The following is an 18368-nucleotide window of genomic DNA, read 5'->3' on the forward strand; positions in this document are numbered from 1 at the left end:
ACTGACCAGGTATGCTGGCCGAGCTGGAGCCGGAGCGGATGCTGGAGGTGGAGAGAGAGGACCAATCGTAGGCCGCCTCTGTCCTCTTCATGGCTTCCTGGTAGTTCACATAGAGCTGCTTTCCATACTACACACACACACACACACACACAGACAAGACAATAACATGGAACAGATCAGTCTTTTTAAGTGCTGTTAGACAACAGAAACTTAATGGGTGACACTTTTACCTTGGCGATTCGAATTCCATTCACCCACTGGTGCAGCGTCCTGACGTCGTCACAGCACAGATACTTGATGTACTGAGACTTCTTCTGGATCTGTGGATGCTGCAGAAGCAAAAAAAAACAAAAAAAACATGCATTTTCACTCCACAACTGCTTAAAAGTGAAGACTGAAGATTGAAAGCAACCCTTGATCCAGTGGTTCACCTTCAGGGCCAGGCAGTAGTCCGTGGGAGCCTTGTATTTGCTGCGGTAGTCCTGACCGTAATACACGTTCACGTGGTCCAACTGCAGGAAGCACACCAGATCTCTGGAGGCCTGCAGGAGACAAGAGGAACTCGTGTGGATCCATCACGAAAAATAGCACCAAAGAGCCAAATCCAACTCAAACTCAAGCACTTGTTAGGTTATCGACTAAGACGACAAAAAAAAACCAAAAAAACTTGTACATCGCACTTATGACGAGCACTTCATAGTTTGATCTACTTGAAGCTCTTACTTACTTCTAGCCCTTATTTGTACCCAAATGTTTAAATGCACTTTTGTAAGTCGCTTTGGATAAAAGCGTCTGCTAAATGACATGTAATGTAATGTAATGTAATGTTATTTTTCCATGACTCTGCAGCTGTGATAGATTCATTAATAGATATATCTATTTACTGAGTTATATCTCCATCTAATAAGTAAATTATTCAGCTAATGAGACAATTTTGTGAAAGAAATAGAGTCAGTATTATTCAAGCACTTTTCAAACCTCGAAAACACAAAAATTCAAGCACTGACTCCAGCATTGACTCCAGTTTACAGTAAACTGTGAAACTAATAATCCAGAACACACTATGTTGTCCTGACGCCAGATAAAATGCAGTTTTTGGTGTTTTACTTCTTCTCTCCCTGGATTAGAGACATCATGTCCTGTCTGACAGTTTTTAAAGACCTACTACAGCTAAATGTCCCTTCTTGTTCTTCTTTCTTTCCTTTCTTTACCTTGGCTTTGCCCTTTGGGACGTAGTAGATTCCCGACGCCCTGAGCAGAAAGTAACGCTTCTTCCACGACTTCTTCCCGTCCTCCTTCAGCCACAGGACGCCCTCGATCTCCGGCACGGACACCGAGCCGCCGCAGAAGCACTCCTGAAGAACACACAGTCAGTCCAAAATGTTCATTTAGTGGTCTTTAATGTCTCGTAGGTCAATAAACTCACCTCCAACAGAGCCTCTTTGTTCCTGTCTGCCATTTCTGATGTCTCCTTCCGCCCCAGCAAGTAGTTCTGAGAGTGAGGAGAGGACACAGAGACATGAAGTCGTCTTATGTGGAATAAATTATTCACCTTTACTCGCTTTAGAGCGCCGACCTACTTCCACACAAACACACGGAGCTGCGCTGAGCATGCATAAACAATCTATGTGTGTGTGTGTGTGTGTGAAGCACATATATTTTTTTTTACTCATGTTACTGAAAATATGACTGTTTTAAAGTGGAGACTCACCTGTGGGTTCTTGAAAAGAGCGTATTTCTCGATGCGTTCGGTGAACATGAGTTTGTTGTGGCTGTCCCGAGTCCAGTTCAACAGGTTCTCCACCAAGTTCTCATGGTCCTCAAAGATACGCTCTGAGAAAGAAGGAAAGAAAGAAAGAAAGAAAGAAAGAAAGAAGTGTGAAGATAAGATGTAAGTTTCTTCTCTCCCACACCAAACTCCATAGATAAAAGATGCAGCTGGTCTACTGCTGCCTCGTGTGGCCACTTTGTGTCACTAAATTAAGTCTAAATGAAATATTTCAAATGCTGAATTAAAAAAATAAGACATTTGAACTCAGTGATGGAGGCAGCAGTGGATCAACAACTCCTGTGTGCTGTGATGTTAAAATCACTGATTTTCTCTATGGACTTTGGTGTGGGAGAGTGAGCGGTTTACAAACTTCAGTTTTCCTGTTGTAAAGTCTAAACAAGATTTGTTTCCTCACCCATCTGCAGCTCAGAAATGGTTTCCACCAGGGACCAGTCGGGGCTGTAGCCACAGTGAGACTTGTCCAGCAGACTGTCCAGCACCTGCCTGACTGACTGACGCTCGTCCACCATCATGGTCTTGGAGCTCTCGTCCGACATGTGGACCCTGATCACCAGCTGAGGAAGAAGACCAGAGGAGAACATACTTTATTTACAGCTCACTGGAGTGACAGTGTCACACAAGCAGCTCCTCGAGAGTCTGACAACAGAAATGTCATAATATTACCAAATAACATTCTGACATTTAAGTAAATATTCTGAGAAAACAGAATTCTGACTTTAATCCTTGTCTTTAATCTCAAGAAATCTGATAAAAGTGTGGGGGGGAATTATTCTGAGTTTTAATTCAAAATTCTGACTGAATTTGTGGGAAAAAAAGCACTAAATTCTGAGATTAAAGTGCCAATACTTACTTTAATCTCATGAAAAAAAGTCATAATTCTGGGATTAAAGTGTAAAAACTGTCTTTAATCTCATGGAAAAAAAGAGACAGAATTCTGGGATTAAAATGCCAATTCTGATATTAATAATGAGATTTTTTTTTTATTTTTCTTCCAAAAAAAAGGAGACTTAAATGTGGTCCTAATCCTCTGGCATAAAAGTCTCACAGATTCTTTCTTTTTTTAATTGTTCAACAGTAAAAAAGTTGTTAGGTCATAAATCCAGATTACAGTAACAACTGTGAAAGGAATAATCCAGAACATGTTGCTTTTGCACCAACACTCTTTATGTTATCATGACGTTTTCAGAGTGAAGACTCGCTCTGTTCATCATCATCATCATCATCACACCCATTCACAGACTCGCTTCATTCAGTGAAGGAAACACTGGTGTCTGTTTAATCCAGAGGACTGGAGGTGTCCACACACACAGTAATGACCTATTTTCTCTGAGCTCCGCCTCCACTGTGAGACTGAACTTCACAAAGAAACAAATGTGACAAGACAGCGAGAGAAAAGTGAGACAAAAATAATAATAAAAATAACAAAAACTGTTTGTACCTTTTTAACTTGAGCCTCCTTGATTTTTTCCAGAGCCACTCGGATTTTCTCAGCCTTCAGTTTGGCCGCCTGCTCCTCCTGAATTTACACACAGTTAAAACAACAACATTATTATTATTATTATTATTATTATTATTATCCTGATCAAAATGACAGGGATTTCAACCATTACTGCACTGAAATGTAAACATGTGATTCAATATAGTTTGTTTTCATTCTTAAACATAAATCTGACCATAATTTACATGCAGTTTGGATTAAATCCTGTTTTTGAAAGAGATGAAAAACATGTTTTTAACCAATGTTCTGAAAAAATATGTAAAAAAATTAAACATTTAAAGTATTACGTAAAACTTTAACATAATGAAAATCCTGTTACTAAACTTTAAAAAAAATTGTTGCCAATTAATTATGTTTTGAAATGTTTTTTTACCAATTTTACAAAAAACAAGAAAGTAATGTAACAAAAACATTACCATTGTTGCAAAAACTAATTATGATTTAGTTTTTACTAAATCTAAAAACTTTATGGTGCCAATTTTTTTTTCCATTAATGTTAAGTCAAAATTTGACTAATGTCCCAAAAAACGTGCAACTAGATGTTACCAAAAAACTTATGAAAAACATTTCATTACAGAAACCTGTTCATCGCGTTACGAATGAATTGCTTTAAAAAAACTTCACGAAGAATTTTACCATTGTTACAAAAAAATGACAGAAAAAAAAGCTTAAGTAATAAAAAAATTTGACAATAAAACAAAATCTTTACTAATCACGAGGTTTTGCGATCACTGGAAAGATGCGGCTCCCCCTTGTGGCCGTTTAGAATACATCACTGGGACTGAATGACCGAAGTCAGGAGCGTGAAATATTAACGATTTCCACATGTTTTTTTAACCACGATACGTAAAAATATCGTACATCGTCTCGTTCTGTTACGAGACGTCCAACACTCTGGATTTAATCTCTTTAATCCTAATCCTCGGAAATAAAACGCCTCGGACGTGATGGCGTACGTGCGACGTTTTCCACGTCCTAAACGTCCTCTTACCTGCCGCCTCCAACAGGACGCCATCACCTCCATCCCTCAGGTCGCGTGCGTGTGCGTGTGTGTGTGCGTTTGCGTTTACGTTTGATAGAGTGTGCGATCAGAGACGGGGAGAAAAAAATCCTGGCGATGCTAAAACACTGATGCTTCACTCTCGCCGCCCTGCGCTTCCATATTGGATTCATGCGGCGCTGCGGCTGCGGCACGTCTCCTTTGATCTCTGCACAGAGGAGACAATGACACCCCGAGATCCCCTGACGAGTGCGAGATCAAAGATGTCCCACATGTGTCCAAGAGTGGGGAGTGAATATTCCCACAGATTATATCGTTAAATTCCCCACCGTTGCTAAGATTACGGCCTTTAAATCCACATCTTCTGTGACTCTGGTGATGAGACGAGCCGTCGGCGCAGCATCACCAGCTCAACTTGACTGAGAAAGCCAGAGTGAGGCTCGTCGTGAGTCACAGTGAGGGCTAAGCCCCTCCCCCTCAGAGGTTTTTTGGGAGCGTGCCGAATCAATAAAAAAGAGCATAATCCCCACAGAACACTCATGAATCAGCCAATCTGTGAGAGAAGGGGAAACCGTGACTGACGCCAACGCCGGCCCCTGACAGTGAAGCTCTGTGTGTGTGTGTGTGTGAGAGTGTAGCCCCGCCTTCCCTTCTGTAACCCACACTCCCTTTTTTCCCACACATTAATGTGACACAGCCTTTAGTCACCCGGGTCACGCAGGTTTGTTCAGATTATAATCCAGAGTCACGCGCAGGAAATTTAAAATGTATGCCTTTTTTTTGTTATGTTTTCATTGTTCATTCAAAAAAATGTTTGTGTTACTTTTTTTGAATTGTTTTAACAAAGTCACAACTGCGTCCATTCTTCATTATCAGATTAGTAATCTGACACTTTCAACGGATTCCACTGTTTTTATGATAGAAAGAGAAAAGAAAGATTTGAGCTTTTTTAGACTTTTTTTTAGAAGAGATATGGTTTATTTATTTATTATTTTCACAAAATATCTTCCCGTGGCCCTAATCCTCTAACGTAGTTACAAAACAAAATGACCAAAAAATGTCATAAAATGTAAAGTAACAAAAACATGTCTTTTTATATTGAAATAACCAAATGTAAAAAGTACTATAATAAGAGACTAATGTGAGCTCTTTGAACAACAAAGCTGCTCTTTTCATCGTCACAAAAACAAACACTTAAACTCTTCCAGATTACAGTCAGGGAATATTAAAAAGGAGCTCTGGCTTTTTTTCACACGCAGGAATTCCTGAGCGACCACTTGGCGACGCGTCGTGCAACGATGGCGGCGTAAATCACAAAAAAAAAAACGTCAGCGGCCAAATGTGAAACATGTGACAACGGAGAATAAAATCAACGTTTGAGTGACGGCCAACGGCTGCGACAAAGACTTACAATGTTACAATGTAGAGAAGCAGCGAGTTTAGAGTGTAAATCAGCTCCTAAACCACTGTTTTGTGGATATAATGTTAATAGTGTGACCTATTGATTATTATTTTTCTCCAGCAACGCGCTCATTTTTGAGGAGGTCATAGGGCAACCTGTTTGTAGCCTCTGGGCTCTATAGCGCCCCCAGAAGTCGGGTCCCGGTCAGAGAAAAGTTGTTGGATCGGAACGAAAATTGGTGAGGGAGTTGTGTTTACTCCAAAGTTCCATGAGGAATTTTTGGGGAATTTTTGATGTGGCCAAAATTGCATTAAATGCTTATTTATATTTTTATCGTGTTTAAGTCGCACATAGTTGTTCCGATTTTAACCAAACTTAGTACACTTGTCGCTCTACTTCCATTAGCTCCGCCCACCAAGAAGTCTGCTATTTTGGAAAAAACAAAAATGGCTAGTCTACGCATTTGAATGAACTCCTCCTAGCACGTTTGAGCTAGTCGTGTCAAACTCGGTCCACGTGTTGCAGACAAGTTAAGGATTAAATGTTACTTAAGGATTTTCGGATATACGGATAAACAGAAATAGACATTTGCACAATAACCTATAGAGGTATTGTTGACTAACTCATGCTTTACTGTCGTATTTATAAGAAGGCAGAGTGCGAATCACAAGGTCAGTTTTGTGAGAGAAAAAGAGAAAAAAGTGAAATAAAACATTAAAAACAGTGATGTGTCAGCGGCAGATGAGCGTGGAAGTGTAAAAATCCATTCTCACATTGCTGAAAATCTCATGGATTTTTATGGTTATTGTTTAATTTACTACATTTCTTTGAACTCCTTTTTGTCCGACAGAGGCTGAAAAAATGATGTGAGAGTGAGCAGCGGATGGATTTTCCCACTTAAGGACATGCATGGCAGAAACACACTTACACACACACACACTCACACTCACACTCACACACACAGAGATTAGAGGTAAAGAAGCGAGTGTGTAAGGCGGTCACCTTGGTCAGCAGGTGAGAAGGTTTTCCAGCTATACTTTTCAGAATGAGAGAGGTTTCTTGGTCCAGATAGGAGTGCTTGGGTAAGAATAAAATAAAATAAAAGCAGAAAAAGAGAGAGAAGTCAGTGCCAGATGATTATTATTATTATTATTATTATTATTAATTGCAGGTGATTTGATCATTTCTGTTTGGAATAAAAAGCAGCGTGGAAGCGTGAGAAGGTTCCCTGAATGCAGCGTGGTGGTTGTTAGCTGCAGCTGTGGGTACAGAGGCAGATACATGACGGAACGCACATGAATGCAACACATTTTATAAAAAACCTAAAGACTACACACACAGTGCTTTCACACACACACACAAACAAACGGCTGCATATTCAGACAAATACTTCGCCGAAGCTTGCTTTAATTGAAAACATGGCTGACAACATGGAGACAAGGAAAAACAGATTTTAGTCACTTCACAAAAAACCTCCACTCCAGAATTTGTTTGCAGCTCACTCTCCCTGCACCAAACCCCATAGAGAAAATCAGCATTTTTAGCTCACAGGGACACAGCAGCTGGTGGTCTACTGCTGCCTCGTGTGGTCAGGTTATGTCATTAAATCTGATCGAAGCATTTCAAACATAGAATTCATAAAAATAGGACATTTGAACAAAGTGATGGAGGCAGCAGTGGATCAACAAACACTCTGTGCTGTGATGTTAAATCAGTGATTTTCTCTATGGGGTTTTGTGTGGGAGAGTGAGTGGCTAAAAACTTAATTTTCCTGTTGGTCAAGTCTGTCTAACAGAGAGATAAAGTGGCACACATATTCTTAAGACATCATAGAGGAAAGCCAGTGAAGATTGTATTCAGTGAATTGTTTTGTGAAGTGGTTAATATCAATTTTTCTGTCTGTATGTTGAATTCTAATCATTGCATCATCATTAATAATCAAACAAAGTGAGAGGAAACAGTGAAACCGTGCAGCCTTACGTGGACTAATGTCACACACACTCACACACACGCACACACACACACACACACACACACATGCAAGCTGTCACACTTACAGTGGCCCGGTCCACTTCACCTTCACCCTCCTGTGAGGTGAAGTCCAGCTGCCGTCTGGCCAGCTTACTGTGAGCCCGTCGCAGTGTGACATGCTGGGGGGGGGAACCAGGAGGTGCAGGCAGGCGGGCGGGGGGAGTGGGAGGAGGTGTGTGTTTGTGCACAGAGAGCAGGATGCAAACAACACAGATATTATGAACACATGCAGGAAAAGCAGGAAGGCAACATGCTCTCAGTCACTGTGTTAGAACACCTGAAGCTTCTGAGTGAACAAACACCAGGCTACATCCAAACCACCACACTTTATTTTTTAACTCCATTTGATCTCATTTAACGGCTCAAAAATGTTTTTGATACATTGGTCAATATCGCGATAAATGTCACATCATTAAAGACTGATTTTCAGTCCTGAGTGAACAGAAATCTGTTAATTGTGGGGTTTTAACTTCTTTGTGGAAAGAAAACGTCTCAAGAAATGTGGTGGGGTTGACCGATATTGGTTTTCCCGGCTGATATCGGCACTGATAATAACCTGTTAATGAGGCCGATAACAGATATTTGTAACTAGGGCTGCAGCTCATGATTAACGTCATCATATCACTTATTTGGTCCATGAAATGAGATTGGGTCAGTGTGGACGTCGGGACATATTTTAGAGTGTGGATGTAGCTTGTGGTTTACTTCAGATATGCAGTCGTCTATCAGTCGCCAGTTAGTTGCCTGTCAGTTGTCTCTGAGTCAACTGTCAGTTGCCTGTCAGTCGCCTGTCAGTCGCCTGTCAGTTGCCTGTCAGTCGTCTGTCAGTTTTCTGTCAGTCGCCTGTCAGTCGTCTCTGAGTCGCCTGTCAATTGTCTGTCAGTCATCACTGAGTCGCCTGTCAGTTGTCTGTCAGTCGTCTTGCTGCGCGGTAAACATGCAGGACAGCAGCGAGCTTCAGGTCACACAGTTTCCTTCAAAATAAAAGACAGCAACGTCCTTATTTTTGCCAATTTAGGCAGACAGTGAATTGACCTGAAGCTTTTGTTAGCAAATACTTCACACACACGTGTCTCACTCTGTGTGTGTGTGTGTGTGTGTGTGTGTGTACCTCAGTGCTGGTCTGGGCGTGTCCTTGTGTGCTCTGACCGCTCCGCGCCTCCACTTCTCCTCCTCCTCCCGCCATCACTTTATCAATGTCCAGGGAGTCCATGCTGGACGCTGAGGCGCACGCTGAGTTGACACTGGAGCGCTGACTCTGGGACGGAGCTTCCTGCTCACTGACTCCGCCCACCGAGCCCGTCCTGCGGTGCTGCCCGCCTCCACCGCCACCAGACGACCCCGACGAGGGTCGGCGCAGCGTGGCAGAGGAGAACGAAGAGGACGAGGAAGAGGAGGACGAGGAGGACGTCTGACGCGCAGCTTCATCCATGCTCAGAGACGCTTTCTCCAGCTGGGACGTGATGTCATCCAGGGAGATGTTTGAAGCTGCGGGGCGAGCGCTGGTGCCGCCGCCGCGGACTGTGTTGGCCGGCGAGGCCCGAGTACTGCTACTGGTGCTGCCTACAATATAGACAAAATCATATTTCATGCTTATTAAAATGAATTTCCTCCTCATGTGAAGAGGAGACGAAAGATTTTTACCATTTAAAATGTATAATGTATGTTTTATTTTTGTTTAATATATCTTTTTACCCATTTTGTTGTGTTTTTCTACGTAAACATGAATAAAAATATGTTATTATGCATTCATGTCTACATAAATACATATGAATATTTACATACATGAGGTTAAATTAAGGGGAAAATGGCAGAAAACGACTCATTTAATCACATTTAATCCTCACTTTTGATGATTATCTCCTTCGTCGTCTCTATTATTAACATGTCAATAAAGAATAAATTTTATTCAAATTATTATTTTGGCGATTTATTATTTAAATCGCCAAAATGGACGCCAAGATTCCAAATGGTCGACTTCCTGATGAGTTGAGGCCCTGGTTATGATCCACTTTTTTATTCATCTTGATCTATAACGTCTTCCCACCAAGTTTCGGGAAATTCGGTGGAACTAAATTTTGCCACTGTTTTCACCTTAGAAGGCGCTGTAGAGTCCTAGAGCAAGGCACGGGTCCGGGAACTATGCCAGCATTTTGGCCAGACCTAACCTCCGTGCCAAGTTTCAGGAGTTTTTATGACTGCAAATCCACGGATAGAATAATAATCTGAAGGATTAACTATAGGTTCCTCGCATGAATTTGTGCCAGGAGCCGTTTCTGTCCCTGACACGCCCTAACGATGTGTATTTACCTCCGCTGCTCCCTCCTCCCCCGGTGCCCGTGTGCTTGGTGCTGGCGCCGCGGCTCCCCGGCGCCCTCTGCTGGCCTTTGCTCTGCCTGGTGGAGTTGGGTCTAGAGATGGTGTTGAGCTCCTGCTCGATGGAGCACAGGTCGGCCATGAGGGCGTCCAGGTCCACTGCGTCGCCCTGGTTCAGCGCCTCTGTGGAGACAGGGAGGAGGAGCGTCAGAGAGCAGAGAACAGTGGAGACACTTGGACACACACAGACACGATGGCCTCACCGTTGATGTTGTACATGGAGAAGCGGTAGGAGAAGTTGGCCATGTTTGTCTCCTGCCTGAGAGGAGGCTTCTGCAGAGGCTTGGGCTGCGGCCGCCCGTCGTCCAGACTCTGCAGAGGAAAACACACACAGAGCAGAAGGTGTTTAGAATTACACCAATATTTAATCTGAAAATGTTAAAACATGCAGTCACGATTTAATCTTACATTATAATCTATGACTGAGTGAATGTTAATCTTTATCATTTGGAATAACACATGTTTCCAGAATAACTTTCAATATCTGATATAACAATTTAAAATGAAGCAAAACCAAAAGTTTCATGGAGAAAAAACACTGTAGTTGTGTTAAATTTGAAAGTCAAAAAGTGTAAAACAAAGTTAAAGTAACTTTTTTTGAGTACACTGTTTGACTTTGAGGAGCACTCACACACTCATGCAGTACACACAGCGGTGGTGGCCATGAGCCACTGTTGCTAGGATACAGTGGAGGATTAGCAGTGTTCAGGTTACCATGGATACAGACCCTTCCTCTCCTCCTCTACCTGTGTGAGTTTGTATCCATGCAACCAGCCACCATCACTCTGTGTGTGTGTGTGCATGTCTCTAAATAAAACCTATCTTTGTGAAGACATATAGACTTAAGCCTTGGTTTTAGGGCTAGTTTAAAGGTTAAAGGTTAAGCTGTGCGTGTATTGACACCTGTGTGAGTTTGTCCAGTTCTCCCAGCCAGTCACCAAACATCTTGTCCAGGTCCTGGTCTTCCTTATCACTGTCCTCCTCCGCTCCATGGTCCAGCTCATCATCTGACACCTGCTCCATCTACACACACACAAATACACACAAAGTGTTGATAAGGCTTCAGCTAAAGCCTGTTGCTATGACAACCCCCCAGTGGACACCCTGCACCGTCTGACTAATATCAGCTGACATTTAGTTATTGATTGGCTCTGGGATCGATTCATCCACCTGGAAATGCTCGGTGTCAATCACACAGGAGAAGCAGGCGGTGCTAACGTGTGTGCTGTCAAGTGATGAACGAGCTCCCTCTGCTGGACACAGCAGAAGGAAAAACAGTGCAGCAGCAGTTTTTTTTTTTGTAAATTTAGTCAATGAAACAGGTCTTTTGAGTAGAGTTTGTTTTTTTGGTTGATTTGTAACCTTTTTACGACAGATTCCCTTTTATTTTATTAAAATAACTTAAATGTCTGAGAATGATCAAAAACAAAAACTATCCATTTTTATGTGTACAAGTATATAATTATCATTTTATTACAACCATACACACACACACACACACACACGCACACGCACACAGGGAATGTTTATATATAAGACAAAGGAGCTGTGTCTTCATAACATTACTGGGTCACCTGAGCGCTCGCTGTTGACATTACTCAACATGGAGAATAAACACACACACGTTCAGAGGGAGTTGTGTGTGTCTGAAATATACACAAATATCAAATATCAGAGCTGCTGACTTGGTACGACTCAGTGTTGCCCCCCCGATCACTCCCAAACTGGTGGAATATTCCCCGGGTTAATCCCATTGATGGTGTCAGTCACTCTCGGGGACTTTTACCAAAACCAGGATTAACTCTGACAGGTGACGCCCTCCACAGGTTCTCTTAGATCCGGTGAAAATGTGCACACGAGGCTCTGAGTCGCGTTTGTGTGTCCAAGCCCTGAACTGTGTGTAACTGCAGTGGAGAAAAATCACATTCCGCAATCCTAATCTAATCTCCACAGGTGATGAAGTGGAGGAGGAGGGTGTATTACGACACAGCGGCTCGTCAGAGCAAAGGGAGGCAACAATCTAACGAGGCGGCCGTTTGTTACATGAACATGGATTTATGATAAGAAGTGAAACGGTGTGGATTACAAAAATAAACTCTGGATTAAGCAGAAAATACGTAACTAATGCAAGAAACAACAACACCCTCCCTAAATTAATCTCATTCAATTTAAGGGGGAAAAAAAACTTAATATATAAGAGAACAGCAGCACTCGCTGAGTGTTATTAAACATACAAGAACATTTTGTGCGTGGTTGGTGAAATCAATTCAATTAAAAGTTAAAGACAGTTGAAATCTATGACATGGTGAATACTGAACTTTTCAAATGTCTCATTTTGTCCACAAACACGACATTCCTCACTTTTAATGGTTTCTTTGTCACATGGAGCAAAGAAAACAGGAAATATTCACAGAAGAAGCTGAAAAATCACAGAAATTTAAGAAAAACATTCATTGTGGATACATTTGTGACTTTCATTGCTGCAGAGAAAGGAAGGAAGCTAACGAGATGCATTCAAAGACCCTGGTAAATTTCAGAGGTCTCAAACCCGCGGATTTCATGTGTGTTTTTTTTTCAGTTTACTGATGTTTGCGCTCATTAAAGAAGCCAGTGAGTCTTGTGCCTGTTACAATCTGCAGTTTCACCGCTAGGTGTCACTAAATCTTACATTCTGAACCTTTAACATGTGAAACCCAAATACTTTAATTCATTTATTCACATGCTACTTAAAGTCACAGCGTTCTAGTTTGATTTGTTGTAATTTTGCAGCGTTTGCTGCTGTTAGAGTGTGTGTGTGTGTGTGTGTGTGTGTGTGTGTGTGTGTGTGTGTGTGCGTGTGTGTGTGAGCACATGAACAGTGTGGATGATGATGGACGGTTTCCTGCTCCGACATGAATATCAGACACATCAGGGACATGACAGTCCAACTATGTAAACAAAAACAAAAAAAAAAGAAAAAAAGAAGCTTTTAAAGACCATGAATATGTGTGTGTGTGTGTGTGTGTGGGAGCAGGAAGTGGCCAGGATGTGCAGAATTCCTGATTTTCCCACATGGCAGGACACGCCAGCTGTCTTTGGGGTTAACAGTGCCACCTACTGGGGACAGAGGGCGAGTTATGGCTGAGAGGAGGACTCTACCACTTTATGGAGCAAAGAACTAATGGATACATCGATTTGGGGATTTTTTTAACAATAATTATCATAGGTTTCCTGATTTTTCCGCTTCTTAAATGTCAATATTTCCTTGTTTCTTTGCTCCATAGAACAAAGAAATCATCTTAAGTGCAAAATGTTGCTTTGTGGACACATTTTCTCATTTATTTGAATTGAAGTTATATAACTACATCTTAACTTAACCTGACATTAGCCCTGAATTTTGGAGAACTTTGTGACTTTTAGCGAGATGCATTTTAAGACCCCGGTAAAGCGCGATGAACTTAGAGGAAGAGCTGCTTCGAGATGCGTTCAAGGCACCTCGTGAATTTCATCACTGCTGCCACCTTGTGGTAATAGATGAACCACAGATTGGGCAGCTAATGGAGTAGAAAGATTTTAGCTTTTATAAATGAAAATAGACAGAGTAACTCCTGTCTACTTCCTGTATGCTTTTATTTTGGCGTTGGAGGCAGAAGATCAGCACAGAGGTTTGTCCACATGTCTGACACAGGAAACATCTATTTGGGGGTTTCCCTCGCCGTATGAAAGGGCCCGAGTGTCCTGTCCCCGCTGTGGGGCGATGACATCACGGCCGTCTGGCTGGACACAGACAGGAAGAGGAAGTGGCCAAAAAATCAAATGAGCGGCGGGCATTGTGTTTGCCAACTCTCTCTCTCACACACACGGAAAAAATAAATGAGATGCACAACAGCTGTGTCCACAGTCTGTTTCTTTTCTCCTGTGATTCACAAAACACTGGAAAATGATCTGTGTCACATGTTATAAAATAGACCTTTATTTCTGCTTTGTGTCTTTAAATTAAGGATATTCACGTGTCAGTTGCTATAAATGTGGTCAAACTCCACTAGAAATGAAAGAACTAATAAATTAAATAATTTTGTTGATTTCATGTATTTCTTTGAATGAACGTACATAATATTTAGTGTGTTTCTTCGACATAATAAATGTGAGGATAATCAACAAAACAGCCTTTAAAAATCAGGAAAAGTCCACATAAAAGACCATATCTCGTTTTGTCGTCATATATAATAAATATAATATCTTAACCTTACATGAAAATAACAGAGGGTTGTATATTCATGTCAACTTCTACTGGACGTCCTGAGGTCACAATCTAAAACTAACCTGGCACTTTTTAAAAAAATCTGAGCCTGAAACGTATTCATTTGAAAACAAAATTTAGTTCCACTTAATTTCCCCAAACCTGGTGGGAAGATGTTATAGACTAAGATGAACAAAAAAGTCGACCGTAACTATGGCCTCAACTCAACAGGAAGTCGGCCATTTGGAATTGCTGGCGTCCATTTTGGTGCTTTGCACCCTACGTGAATGAGCTAGAGACACATCAAAGGCGAGGTCAGGGAAACTGCTGCAGCAGATTGTTTTTATTATTTTTAAAGAAAGAAGTTTGTGTGAATTGTGGGTACAGGGTGGAATGAAGTGAATTCTGGGAACTGGTTGTGTCTGAATAAATCACAGCAGGCATTTGAAGGAGCTGAGGATGAAGAAGAAGAGGAGGATGAGGAGGAGGAAGAAGAGGACATGTCTATCTTTAGACGATATCAGAGTGTCAGGAGGAGAGGGAAACAGAGCCGTGTGAAGAGTATGAAGTCGCTGCTGAAGACAGAAATAGTGGACTATGTTGTTTGTTTTCAGTTTGCTGCTGATGATCTAACCTTTTAATGTTTTTGGAACTTTTTTTGTAAAATGACAGCATTTTGTGAAGTAACAAACACGTCTTTGTGATATTATGTAATTTTGAATCCTTTATGTTCAAGAATCTAAAAACAAAACAACAACTATATTAAAGCATATTTCTGTTAACATTTACCAGCTGGAGGCGTACATAGACAGTGCACAAGAAATTACGCTTTTATATCGTTATATAATTATAAATAATTCTCATCTTCACACACAAAAACAAAGGTGTCTTTTAACAGCAGAGCTGACGCACCTGTGTGTGTGTATAAATGTACTATATATGCAAATACACAAAGAAAATATGTTTAATATTTCCTGGTGACAAACTTCCTCTTACAACTCCAGAGAAATCAGCTGATTCAAATCAACCGAGGGTTGAATTCAGGGTTCGCCTGAGGAATAAAAGCAGGAATCTGGAGATCTGATGGGACAAAAAGTTTTTTGTTTTTTTTTCACCTAAAATGTGTCTATTTTAGTGTGAGAACAGGCAAATATTTTTTTTATATACATTTTTTTTCTTTAATGTTAATATTTCAATCATTATATAATCACAGTATATATATAATATATATAAACACTGTTGTGTTTTCTTTGACTAAAGACATGAGTGAAGGAGACTCTGGCTGAAAGTCTGCTACTGACTAGTGGTCAGAGGCTTAAGCACAACCAACGTCGACGAGTATTTCCACACTGATATTATGGTATTATCACAATAATTAGAATAAAATATCCAGATTTTCTTACAACTGCGACGTTTTTCCTGCTCAAGTGTATCTTTATAAAAAATAAAGAGACATCCTGAATTTGTATAGTTTTTGACCATTGATAGTACGCGTGTCTCGTTTAAATACGTCCCCTCTCGTTCCGTCTGTATCTCAGACGATGAATCACCTCTTACACACACACGTCTGATTGTGATCACATGACCTGGAATACTCCGACCATAAAAACAGGAGACGTGACACACATACACACACACACACGCACACACACACACACACACACAAAACACACCTCACTGTGAACGAGTGACTCATTTCTAGCCTCGTGTTTTCATCACAGTCTCTGGTTCACTCACTCACTCACCCTCTCTCTCTCTCACAGACCTGAACTTTGGGTCACATGATGGAAATGTTAAAGAGCGTCAATGAAGAGTGCAGCTGGGTGTGGTCAGTTTGTGTAGTGACCATTAAAGATGACATAATCCAGCGTGTGTGTGTGTGTGGGAGCAGGATTAAAGGGCAAGTTCACACCATACCACCCTTTATTATCTCTATATAGAGAGGCGGGTGACGTTTTTCCACTACATGGTACCGGCATCATCCCGGCATGAAACTTGTACAGCAGTTGTTTTGGGTGTAATTGAATCATTAGAATCACTAGAATCACTAGAATCACAGGGCCATCTCTACATACAGCAGACTCCTCTGTTAAACATGGACATTTTAAATGTTGGGAGACAAACTGTTTTCATGGTTTCAGGGATTTATGCGTCTTTTTAACAGTTGTATGTTGTCGGTCTTGACGTCTCTTCCTGATGAGATGAAGAAAAGGCCAGTGAGGAAGCTGAGTGATGGATGGCTACAATAATGGAGGGAGGGAGGGAGGCAGCTATTAGTGTGGGGGGACAAAAGGGGGAGGGGCCTAATGGCCACAGGAACAGTTGTGGTGTCATTAGTCAAGCGTGAGCAACAGCCTGTAGGCAGAGGAAGCTTCTGTAACCAAACACAGACACAGCAGGAGGCGTGGAGGAGACGCAGGACAGAGAGAGAGAGGAGACACAGGACAGACAGAGGAGACGCAGGACAGAGAGAGGTGAAGCAGGACAGAGAGAGAGAAGACGCAGGACAGGGAGAGGAGGTAGATGAGGAGAACAGATGGAGCAGGAGACACAGGAGATGAGAGTCAACATGTGTTGTCACACTGGTGGGTGGTAGGTGTATGTGTGAGTGAGCCAAACTTCAGCTGCCCTGCATCTCATTCAACCAGGCGTCACTATGGCAACACACACCACGATGCAGTTCCCCAGATATTTTTTATAGTTTTAAATTCTTACAGTTAATGGGCGGAGACCTTTGTCAACAAATGTTGGTGATGTTTCCGGAAATATTTAAACGCGCGATCAAACCAAACACATGTTTGTAACGTTAGAAAAATGACTTCAGTTGTAGAAACGTGTAAAAGAAAGTTTCAAAAACGTTGCAATGTTACAAAAACATCTCACTAATGACGTGTTTTAATGAGAAAAACGAGAATAATAAGCAAGATCATTATAAACTATGAGGTTTTTGGAATGAGGGTAAAATACAAATAAAAAATATTGATCATTATTATTGACACATTGTTGTGACGCGTTTGAATCTCACTGTGAGACGCTCTGCTCCATCTCTAATGGTCACACTGGGTGGGTGGAAGTTGTTGTGCGAGCCAAACTTCAGCCGCCCCTACTGCATACATCTCTTCTCTAACAGGCGTCGCCATGGCAACACACATCCACATCCACCGGCCCTGATGCAGCAGCAGCGAACACACTTCTCCCGTCTCCTTGTGCGAGCTCGGAATAAACTGTGTGACAGTGAGTGTGTGTGTGTGTGTGTGTGAGAGTGTGTGTGTGAGTGTGTGTGTGTGCTTGACATGCACACACACACTCTGAAGATGTGTCAGCTCCCCTGCAGGGCAGCAGCCCAAAATGAGAAATCAATAGTCTTGTTCCTGCCCTCGAGAGCTCAGGTTACACACACATACACACGCATACAGGGGTTCAGGTGGTCTGCTGCAGTCACGCACACACGCGCACGCACACACACACACTTTTAAACATGATGCAGCACTGCAGCAGCAAACAGAAAACAGATGAGTTAACACAATCTAGTTAAAAATTTCAGATATGACTTCCCACACCAAACCCCATAGAAAAAAATCAGCTATTTTAGTTAGAATGGACACAGGAGCTACTGGTCTACTGCTGCCTTGTGTGGTCAATCTGTGTCATTGAGGTAAAAAACACAGAATATGTGTGCTGTGATGTTAAATCGCTTATTTTCTCTATGGGGTTTGGTGTGGGAGAGTGAGCAGTTAGAGAGCCGTGTTTTCACTGAGAGCAAGTCAACAATGTGTCAACTCCTCGTACCGTGATGAAGAACCCTTAAATAAGCCCGTTGGTCTTTTAAAGATATTTTTGCCTATTTTTACTGAACATCTTTGCTCTTCACAGGCTGGAATCTTTCGTCTCTGTTGCACGTGGTCTCAAATAAATAAATAATGTCATCATGAGGCCTGCAGCACACAGAGCTGTTCAGGCTTGTTTTGCTTGGTGAAGCAGAACAGGCAGTTTTTACTCCAGCCACCTGTTTGGGAATATGGAGCATCGTACGTAACACACACACGCACA

General features: G+C 41.7%; 1 protein-coding gene across 2 annotated transcripts in view; it reads right to left on the bottom strand.

Moving 5' to 3' along the window:
* Nucleotides 1–18368, bottom strand: part of raph1b (Ras association (RalGDS/AF-6) and pleckstrin homology domains 1b) — a 43428-nt gene that overhangs the window by 5687 nt on the left and 19373 nt on the right. The window contains exons 3-16 of one of the 2 annotated variants that reach the window (XM_044012598.1): nucleotides 11003–11122; nucleotides 10303–10411; nucleotides 10034–10222; nucleotides 8835–9286; nucleotides 7750–7842; nucleotides 6695–6769; nucleotides 3231–3308; nucleotides 2187–2346; nucleotides 1712–1833; nucleotides 1427–1492; nucleotides 1212–1355; nucleotides 432–542; nucleotides 231–329; nucleotides 7–127 (exon numbers count right to left, since the gene is read on the bottom strand). In XM_044012598.1, the coding sequence (XP_043868533.1) occupies nucleotides 7–127; nucleotides 231–329; nucleotides 432–542; nucleotides 1212–1355; nucleotides 1427–1492; nucleotides 1712–1833; nucleotides 2187–2346; nucleotides 3231–3308; nucleotides 6695–6769; nucleotides 7750–7842; nucleotides 8835–9286; nucleotides 10034–10222; nucleotides 10303–10411; nucleotides 11003–11122 (1939 nt within the window). The remainder of the gene's footprint in view (nucleotides 1–6; nucleotides 128–230; nucleotides 330–431; nucleotides 543–1211; nucleotides 1356–1426; nucleotides 1493–1711; nucleotides 1834–2186; nucleotides 2347–3230; nucleotides 3309–6694; nucleotides 6770–7749; nucleotides 7843–8834; nucleotides 9287–10033; nucleotides 10223–10302; nucleotides 10412–11002; nucleotides 11123–18368) is intronic. The other variant, XM_044012588.1, reaches the window with a different exon arrangement.

Source organism: Solea senegalensis, linkage group LG2 (assembly GCF_019176455.1).
Source record: "Solea senegalensis isolate Sse05_10M linkage group LG2, IFAPA_SoseM_1, whole genome shotgun sequence".
NCBI lineage: Eukaryota > Metazoa > Chordata > Actinopteri > Pleuronectiformes > Soleidae > Solea > Solea senegalensis.